Source organism: Archocentrus centrarchus (assembly GCF_007364275.1).
Source record: "Archocentrus centrarchus isolate MPI-CPG fArcCen1 chromosome 18 unlocalized genomic scaffold, fArcCen1 scaffold_23_ctg1, whole genome shotgun sequence".
NCBI lineage: Eukaryota > Metazoa > Chordata > Actinopteri > Cichliformes > Cichlidae > Archocentrus > Archocentrus centrarchus.
Window position 1 is genome coordinate 7,987,043 of NW_022060145.1, and position 10,573 is coordinate 7,997,615.

The window sequence follows — 10,573 nt, forward strand, 5'->3', positions numbered from 1 at the left end:
TATCCAATTCGATTCTGTTAACAAGCCGATCCCAGCTGTCACATGTGAAGATGTAGGGTGCACCTATAGAACTTCAGCCAATTTAGAATCACCAATTAACCTATCCCCACTAACCGCATGCCTTTGGACTGTGGGAGGAAGCCGTAGTACCCACACAGACACGGCGAGAACATGCAAACTTCACACAGAAAGCCATCTAGATTCTATTGACAATAAATGAACAAATTGTAAGCAAGCGTTACAATAACTGCCTCCCTTTTCTTTGCTTATACCTGCGCCATGGAGTGGATAATATGTTCAAATTCTTCAGACGATATCTTGCCATTGGCATGTGCAGGAGCCGGGGTCTCTGAGTAGGAGACATGACTGCCATTGGGCTTGACTGCAGTGAGATCACTTCCTCTTGATAAAGGGACACTCCCCTGCAATGATAAAACAAACAATGTGTTATGTTGAAAAAACAGCAGATACTTCACTAACAGATTAATTTTTATGTGTATTTCCAGCTCCATATTTTTACTTTTGGACTTCTTCCTTTTACATTCATTTACGACATCTTTCTTCTGATTGGCTGTCGCTAGAAAACCTGGTTTGTACAGGATGTGGGTTTAGAGCAGTCTGAAGTATGACTTTTTGTACGTCCATTATCCTCATTACTTGAGACTTTAACCATGTTTAATAGAAGCATCTACTGCTGTAATATATGACAGAAGATAAGGAAAAGCGTAATAGGTCCACATTCAAATACATGAATACCACTGGATCAAATCTGAAAAGACAACTGCTCTCCATCTGAAAAGTTGTGATGTTGTCTGCTGGGCTTTCTGTCTGAATGAAGCATAACAGCTTTGAACATCTCCAAAGGGATCCTGTGCAGAGCAGCAGTCGCTGGCTTTAATTCAACCAAAGACAATAAAAGTTTTAAAGTAAAAAAAAAAACAAACTATTATGCCTCATTCGTACTGTGAACGTAAACATTTAGCAAATTTAATTTGAGACACCAAAACCCTGAATCGGAGTGTCTAAAAACCTCTGGGAAGGCAGACAGTTTGTTATCCCACCATGATTAGCTGGATCTATGGCATTCTAATCCTTCAGGAGATAATAGCTCTTAGCTGATGTTCCAACAATGATGAGGCTCCAAATACAATATTTTAATCGAGGCCAGGGAGAAGCATCGCTGGCCATCTGGATGCTTTAATGTGCTCGGCTTTTAATTACTGCAATGACTTTACTTGCGTGACAGATGAATTGCATGAAGGCGACAACTACATAAAACAGTGTTTTCCCGATTTCATTAGCCAAAGGGTGTAATGTTTATGACTTTCTGAATTGGATTCAAAAGGACGGACATAATGCACGGCAATAATTTTATAAACACTCCATTTGGCATATGGCACTGCCAGGCTAAAGCTGTCCTTGTGAACTTGTGAATTCGCATTAGGAAGGTTGGACTGTTCAACTTTCAGAGCTTAGAGAACATGTACTGTACATTATGCCTCCTTTAAATACAGTCCCAGATTAGTCCTCAGAAACAAACCTCCACTGGACGGGACACATTAGTGCTGCACACAGCAAACAAAACCCTGCGGGCCCGGCTAAGTTAGCGTAGCATGCCGCTAAGTTGCCGTGCTCATGCATGAGCTTTGTTAGCTGGGGCCCAGCTAAGAGGATTAAAGTTCCAGTTTGGTTCTTGCACATTTAAGAAATTGTTTCTGCCCCACTTCACACAGCGGCAGCGGCCTCTTTCTCATTGGAGAGTAGGGCCTTGTCGCCATAGCGACGTGGGTTGAGTAAGGCCTAACTAGTAGAGCCAGAAGACCGGCGAGAGTTTACGTGTCAGGCTCCTGTGTCAGAGCAAGACACAAAAAAAGAACCGTCTTCCCAAATTGGTTCTGCTTAACAGGGCCAAACAAGCACAGTTTGGGTCAGAAAGCTCTAAAGAACTATAACAGAGACTCATATTGGTTGCTGTTGCTATTGTTAAGACACAGAACAGATCCAAACACACACACACACACACACACACACACACAAAAAGAATGTACCTTTTTCTGAAAAGAGTCAAATCACCAGCACAGAAAAATGCCACAGGGCTTTTATAATCTAAATTCCACAAGGGGTAAAAAGCGAACATCCCTGCCTCCCTGTGCATAGCTCGCATACTTCCCTCTCTTTCTCTGAAACGCTTAGCCTGGCCCCTTTCCTCTGCGACTTAAGAGCTCTTTCCTTCCACTCAGATGTTTAATTCTCAATGGGGAGAATCAGCCTGAAAAAAGTGTCCCAGACTTAGACCAACTATCTCTGCTCATGTACCCATATTATATCTGGCTTGTGTGAACCCTGACAGCAATTTGGCCATAGCAGCAAGAACACTACTGGGGATGGGGATTGAAAGGGTATGGGGAGGACGTCTTGACATGAGCCAGAAGTGGAATCAATGAGGTCACCCAGGAAGCAGAGGAGATAAAAACCTGAAGCCAGGCTCCAGAGTAAGGATATCAGAAACATTCCTACCTGACTAAAGTATAGCTAACACAGAAGTTGCAGTTTTATCTTAGAAATTCCAGTTTGTTTGTTGTTTTGCTATGACAGTCATATAATCCCCACTGCAGGATCACTGAATTCTGCTGCAGTCAGAGTTAAAGGAAGCTGAGTAATACAGATTGTGCCACAGCCACATAAAAATAGAGTCAGTCTTGTTAGGCGAACAAAGCTGACCTGTAAGAACACAGCGCTTTAGCCACAACAGTAGGGTAGTCAGTAAGAGGTGAACTCAATCAAACGCTAATGAGATTGGGGAAAAAAGAACAAAGGAGGGAAGTAAAAACACAGGAAGCCACACGAGGAACTAACCTTCAAAATAAAACAGGAAGCAAACTAAAAGAGGGAGCAGAACTTTAATTTGCAGTCTGTGCATAAGCCTATTCACACAGCTGCTCTATGAGTATCCAGATGTTTTATACATAACTGCTGACAAAGCTAGGTAAACTGCAGACCAATTTTCAGCAGGTAGCGGACGACCAATGACCAGCCCATACTGGCAGATAAGATACTGGCGTAACATGGTTGTGGATGGCTGTTGTCTGGTGTTTTTGTGTGTTGAACAGAAGAATTTAGTACGATTTCAGTGGTCACAAGTCAAATATTCTCAAAATGCAGCAGCCAGCACAACAACAGTCAGATGTTGCGAGTGTCATTTCCAGCACGTGTGCTACTTCGATCTGAAGTCGTACAGCAGTCACGCAAATCCCCGCACCGCTAATGAAGGTATCTGGTGTACAGAGTGCGCTACATGTAACTATCAGGAGTATCCAAAATAAGTCCTGCCACAGCTGTCGCCAGTGTGAAGGTGCGAAGCCATAAAAATGGGAATTTACGGGAGCCTGTGGCTGGAATAACGCCTTCAGTTTTACCTTAAATCCGGGCAGAGTCACATTAAAGGCCAGCTTATGTCTCAACATCAAATGCCACCATAAACAAGAACTGTGACCTGCTTCTTCTCCTGCCTCAAACCCGTCCTCAACCACAGTGGTACTATGAAAAATGAACAGCAGGTCCTACTTCATATCAAATGACACAACCTCTATTTAAATCACTTCTCTCATAACAATAAGTAAACAAAACTTGGCATGAGAAATGAGGACCGAATCTGAGAAAATGTAAGAATTTTAAGGAATGGCTTTGAGTTTACCTGGTCTCTGAGATGCTGGACAGACTTCTGCAGGGCCAGGATCTGGTGGAAGAGGGGGCTCTGGAGTACTGACTTGAGTAGGCTGAGCTTCTCCTCAGTGGGCACTTCTCCCCGCTCCTTCAGTTTGGCCTGGAGTCGCTCCACCGCCTGCAAGGCACGCTGTGTGTCTGCAAACCGTCGCATGTTTCAGTGACAGCGCCAGCACCAGAGTGAAGGCGAGGATGCAGGGAGAAGGAGGCGTGGGAGGGGACAGAGGTGGAGAGAGGTGGTGAGGACGTAAGCTTTATCAGTACATGGGCAAAGATAGCGACGGTGGGAAGAGTGTTTGGATTTTACCTTATTTATTCATTTAGGCACCCTCATTTAATTATCCTGTAAGAGTATGCTTAAAAAATACACAACCATTCAGGATATGCCTTTGATTTATTTATGTTTAACATTGACTTGTAAATGCAAAGAGGGGAATAATGGAGAGGCACATATCACAAACTAGGCTTAGCTTAGGGTGGCTGGCGCTCAACAGACCTTACTATATCAAAATCATGTAGACACAGGTTTTTGCACAAAAAAAAAAACAACTAAATTTTCAACGCACTGCTTATTTTCAGAATAGCAACGTTTCCTTTTTTGCCTTCAGGGTCAAATGGTGGGTTACACAGGAGTGAAGAATGAATGGTTATCAGGAGGAAAAGATAAAAGGACTAGGACCTCCACGGTTTGCTTGCTGGACCCTGCATAAGCCCTACAATCGAGTAACTCCAGAGCGGCTTGTTAGTAAAGATGGGCCAGCCAGATGTCATCTGGGCAAAAATGAAGCAATTTCAGAAGCTCACCAACTGTGACTAACGCCTAATAGGCCGTGCACAAGGTCCAAAGCACTTTTTTTGGACTGAAATGCTTTGTTGTTTGAACAAAAGTTGTAAACAGGCCAGTAACACTTGAGCCCCATAAGATTCTTTTCCGCTCACCACTGGTTCAGTCCAGATAAACGTCTCATTTCCATTGCCCTTGCCTCGTGTGTATAATTAGGAGTAAACAGGACAGAGGCATGGACACTTAGGTCCATCAAAGTCATTCACTTTTGTCTTTAGTTACTGCAAAGCATGTTCTGTTGGGTTGAGATCAGGCGACAGACTTGTTCATTGAAGGATATCCAGCGTCTTCGCTTTGAGAAACTCGGGTTGCTTTTGCAGTATGCTTCCTTCATTAGCCATTTGCACTTTGAAGCACCACCCAACTAGTTTGGCAGTATTTGGCTGAATGTGAGCAGAGAATGCAGCTCTGTCCACGCTCTATCAGCAGTCGCGTCATCACGGGCAGTCATTAGTGTCCATACCGTAACACTGCCTCCACCACATTTGACAGATGATGTGGTTTGCTTTGGATCGTGAGCTGCTTCTCTCCTTCTCGACACTTTTCCCTTCCAGTCATTCTGGTATGAGTTAATCTTGGTTTCATCTGTCAAAAGAGTCTTTCAGACCTGTGCAGGCTCTTTTCTGGCAAACTCTAATCTGACCTTTCTATTCTCGGGTGTAACCAGTGGTTTGCACCTTGCTGTAAACCCTCTGTATGTCAATTCATGAAGGCATCTCTTGATTGTAGACTTTGACAATGACACACCTCCCTCCTTGAGAGTGGTCTTGACTTGGCTAGATGTTGTGAAGTATTGTCATCATCCACTTTAGCTGTCTTCTGTGGTCTCTCAGGCCTTTTGGTGCTGCTGAGCTGGCCAGTGTGTTCATTCTTTTTAAGAGTGTACCAGATTGTTGATTTGGCCACTCCTAGAGTTTTTGCTGTCTCTCTGATAAATTTAAGTGGGTTTTTCAGCCTAATGACGGCCTCCCTCACTTGCATCGATGTCTCTTTGGACCTCGTATTGAGAGTTCCAGTTGAACTACCGCCAAACACTTGGACTCAACTCCAGATGTATTTCTTCTGCTTTATTTGTCACAAAGTAAAGAGGGAACAGGCCTCACCTGGCCATGAAACTGCTTGTCATTTAACTGTCCCATTACCTTTGAGCATCTGAAAATGTATAAAAACCACTAAATAAAAGGAATTAAAGTTGAAAGTGTGCACTTAAAATCCACTGCGGTGGTGTACAGAGGCAAAATCACAGAAACCAAAAGTGTCACTGTCCAAAAACTGATGGTCCTAACTATGTGTGCATGTTTGTACTGAGTGAGTTCACAGAAGAAAAGGTGGTTCTTGAACAGAGCATAAGGAGTCATAGATATATCAGCCAAACGTGCTAATTGCCATTGGCTTACTGGGAGAGACGATGACATTTAGCAGTGGCAGCAGGCACAGTGAGCTGACTAAATGTTTAAATGTAGAATGATAAAAAGCTGAAAAGCTTTAAAACATTTTTTTTCTCAGTAGATCCAAACCAATAAATCAGTATTATCAGCCAAAATTGGCTTATTAAGAATTTGGAGCTTTATGAAAAGTGATTTTTTTTTTTTTAATTTGTTTATAATAATGCAGAAAAAGAAGCTTAGGGTAATTTAGAGCAGTATCTGCAGCACAGGTACACGTCACAGTTCATCATTTTTAATCAATCGAGGAAAAAAAAAAACATGATTCCAGCCCGCGCGCTGCAGCTGACGAGCACACGGTATACATGCCAGTCTTGAGAGTGACCACAGATTGCTGTTTTAAAGAAAGAAGCTGGCAGCACCAATTTGGCTTCGCGCTTGACAGTTGGGCAAATAAATCTCTACGGGCACAAACAAACAATCAAATTTATGGCAACATTATCAGATATGGCAACATTGGCAGTCCACAGGCCTTGAACTGAATCCAGGGCCTCTTAGGCTGGTTGGGAAAACTCTCAGCAGAAGCCAAATGTGTAAAGCACAGCCAGCAAAGACGGACACCCAAACCCCTATGCAAAAACTGCTCATTTCAGAAAGATTTTTTTGTTGTTGTTGTTGTTGATTATGGCAGTATTGAGTCTTAATTAAGCTGAGTATTGATGCTGGATTCAGCATTCTGCTATCATGACAACACACAACCCTAAAGCTGGTTCAATCAGGGATAAAAGCATGAATATTTTATAGATGGCTGACAATTAAAAACAATTTTTAAAAAACAAACACTTACCCATTGTTTCTATCATTTTTAGAACTCCAGATGAATGTCTATTCTTCCCTTTATCAAGGCCTGAAAAAATGACAAATTCAGTGTTTAATGTCTTTTTGTGAGCAATCAGAGAAGTAAATATGAGGGCACTAATTCGCACTTTTTTTTTTTTTTTTTTGGGCTTCCACAAAGCACTCAGAGAAGGAAGAATGGCTCATACTCCTCCTGGGTTCTCCTCCCAACTCGCGCATCCTCAATTCAAAAGATTAACATTCAAAAGAAACTAGATTTATTTCATTTCTGTTAGGTCCACGTTTATCTCTGAAGAATGTTTCACTGTATGCATCAGAGTGCCACTGTACTGAAGAATTGTCCCAGTTCAAGGAGTCTCTCGGCAAGCAGGCTGCTGGAAACACTGCAGCTTCTTAGCTCCCTCATATTCCACTAATGCTCTTATTGATGTATTAATACCGCATAATTTAAATTCCTGTACTTCATGCAGCAACTTTGGCAGCCATATTGAAATATGCGTAACACTTCCACAGCTGGTATTACATACAGCTGGAGCATCCATCTTGCTCTGATCAGATACATATCATCATATTTCTTACACTGACACAACCCTGATAATTATTCATGCAGGCAAACAATCTTATAAGGTGTTTTAAAACTAGCACAACACCCTGCTAGCATGTGAATATCACCATCCATTTGTTGCAACTGTAAATGAAAGGTTTACATGGCTCAGTGTTTAGACTGCTGGTCAATGTGGTTACACCAGTATAAATTTTATGCAATTATATTCACTAATGTAAAGACTGAATAATTTTAAGCCATAAAATACACAACCTACACGCAGGCTGATGCTCGGTGTTGCAGTTCTTACAATTAATGCCCCACCCCCAATCACTAGAAACCATATACAGTATAAAAGATGGATGCACCCCCCCCCCCCCCCACCCCCCCACCCCCCCCCAAAAAAAGCGATGCCAACGTGAAAGTGCCTTTCCACCTGCACCCTTTCCACTGACCAGCAGGGGGCGATACCTCTGTTTGCAAAAATGACTTCCGGTTGTGTAGAAGTTTATGGAAAACCAGCCCTCAGCTCCTTTGCTCTGTGAACACTTTCCTGATGACCTTATGAGCCAAATAGCTAGTTTGAGGTCACACTGAATATCACATGAAGTTCATTTTTTAAAGCACGGTCATTATTAGAGTCAATAAGGAGAATTATCCAGGGTATGCTCATTGGATAACAACATCATGGTGGCTACCACAACAAAGAAGAGGGGGGGGGCTCATATTGTGTTAAGAAAAATAAATACCAAACTTGATACCTGATTATGAAGCTCGAGTTGTTATAGTTCTGATGAAACCTAAGAAGCTGCACTGGTAAATTACGCTTTGTATTGACTGGTGTCGACCTGCCCACGTTTGTTGTTTTTAGATGAAGATTTTCTTTTGAGGGAAACACAACTGAGTGTTTGACTTGGAAAAAAGAATTAATTTACCAATATTTCATTGTATCATTGTGCTTAAGACATCTATCTGAAGTCTGGCTATTTGTTCTATCTACAGCACTGTCAAAATATATCTTTGTGAAACTGACCCCAGATGTTGCCCTGAAAAAAAAAAAAGAAAGAAACAAAAACCTGTTGCCTTCAAAGTGCATGTGATTAAATCAGAAAGGCGAGAGAAGGAAGGAGCAGTGACTCCTCTACTGTGTAAACAAAGCCAGTGCCAATAAGCTCATAAAGATCCCCACTGCCTTGATACTTTAAAGCTTTAAAACCTCATAACAATGCACAGCGAAGATGATTACGTCTTTTATATTTGGCTAATTCTTTTGAGCGTCCGTGCAGAGAACAAACATCACACTCGGCTGCAGAAGCGGGTTGTGTTGCAAGCATGATATGACTCAGGGAGACCTTACACGATTAAAGGAGATTGCTCAGATAATTAAAAGCCCTGTATAGACTCTCAGAATAGCTGCAGTATATGTGGCAAAAGGATCAGCTCTGGTTTGTTGATGTCCAGCAGGCCTGTCACTGTATAAACAGTATGTGCTACCCTTTATAAAGACTGATGAGCATTTCATTCATGCAGTGGTGTAAAACTATGCAAACGTGCATTTTTATGTAATAAACCTGCCTTCAGCAGGCATCTCACAGTCACAGGAATATACTACAGGTGTTGCTTTCAGTGACATTTGGTTCGGTTTTGACTCTAATGTACTGAAAGCAGCCCTATCGTGTTTAAGTAATACCAGAGGTGACTCAGTCTTGAGGATGCACATACTACAGCGGCATGTAATGAATCACAGCAGGCCGGAGGAGCTCATTAGCTGCTACTACACACATGATGTCAGCCTGCAAAAAAAAAAAAATCCTGTCGCTCTAAGGTAGCATTTCCCTGCCAAAATAATTGTTCCAATCATTTGTGAGGTTTGTTTTGTTTTGTTTTGTTTCACCGCGGAGGTCTCGCTCTCCCCCTTCCCTCCGCACTCAAAAATCAGAGGAATTAGCGCTATCGGTCGAGTTCGTCCCCGTCTTATTTTTGTTAATAAAGCGTTTACTACAGCGTGTGGTTTGTTTAATGCTGCTATATCCTGCCCCAGCTTCGGCGGTGTTTTAAATACAGTCGACAAGGCGCTCGGGACAATCCGATTTTCTCAACTCCTCCTCCTCCTCCTCCTTCCCCATCTCATCTAGCAAGAAAGCAACAGGCTTCCGACACGGAGACGGTGGGGAAGTTACACAGTAATCACGGCTTTACGGACAAAAAAAAAAAAAGAAAATCGCCCACGCTGCCTTCTTGCAGTATATACAAAACACTATTTAACTCAAAAGAGACTCTTAAATCGACTTAAATGCAGTCTGGTTTGATTAGGGGACCCCACCGCTACAGAAGCCGTCTCACCACTGTTTTCCTCTAATTAGCCACATTTAAGCGAACAAAGGGGGACTCCAGTAAAAAAAATAAAAACAAACAAGCTGAAGTTGCTACACACCAGAGTCTTCAGTAACGTTTCCTCAAGCAAAACCAGTGTGAAGAGAGTCACTTACATGAGTGTGGAAGCGGCCAGTATCCTATGCTATCCTGTGTTGTCCTGCGGCTAACGGCGCACTGACTGGGGCTTAAAGATGGGGCGTTGAGTAACTCGATCCTCTCTGGACATTTTCAGCGGCGGCTGCACCGAGAGCCGAGCTGGGGCTGAAGCGCCGCTTGCTGGCTGCCCTGAACACTGGACCCCTACACGGTATGGGCCTGTCTGCTCCGCACAGAGCTAAAGTCAGCATGAACTCAACGCACTCACTTACGCTTAAATGAGTGTCCTGTCGGGTACATTGCACACAGCAGCTCCATTATATAACCAGAGGTGCGAAGTAACGAAGTACAAATACTTCGTCATTGTACTTAAGTTGAATTTTCAGGTATCTGTACTTTACTTGAGCATTCATTTTTCTGGCAACGTTTTACTTTTACTCCCTACATTTTTACACAAATATCTTTACTTTCTACTAAAAACAGCCTCGTTACTTTAAAATGAAATGCATCATTTATAGCGCTGTACCCGGAAGTTAAAGTGGGCCTATTTTTTTTTTACTTTCTTACTTTGAGTACATTTCAGAGCCTGTACTTTTTCACTTTTACTTGAATAAAGAAGCTGATTCAGTACTTCAACTTTTACTGAAGTACTTTTTTAACACAAGTACCTATATTACTTAAGTAAGAATGTCTGTACTTTTGCCGCCTCCGTATATAATCGATGCATAGCTCACAGACACTGAGTTA

At 42.4% G+C, this 10,573-nt stretch overlaps 1 protein-coding gene across 1 annotated transcript in view; it reads right to left on the reverse strand.

Annotated features, from left to right (window-relative positions):
- Positions 1-10,015, reverse strand: part of mpdz (multiple PDZ domain crumbs cell polarity complex component) — a 50,464-nt gene extending 40,449 nt beyond the window's left edge. The window contains exons 1-4 of the mRNA XM_030722507.1: positions 9,844-10,015; positions 6,800-6,859; positions 3,695-3,861; positions 273-422 (exon numbers count right to left, since the gene is read on the reverse strand). Of these exons, the coding sequence (XP_030578367.1) occupies positions 273-422; positions 3,695-3,861; positions 6,800-6,815 (333 nt within the window). The 5' untranslated portion in view covers positions 6,816-6,859; positions 9,844-10,015. The remainder of the gene's footprint in view (positions 1-272; positions 423-3,694; positions 3,862-6,799; positions 6,860-9,843) is intronic.
- Positions 10,016-10,573: the final 558 nt, after the last annotated feature.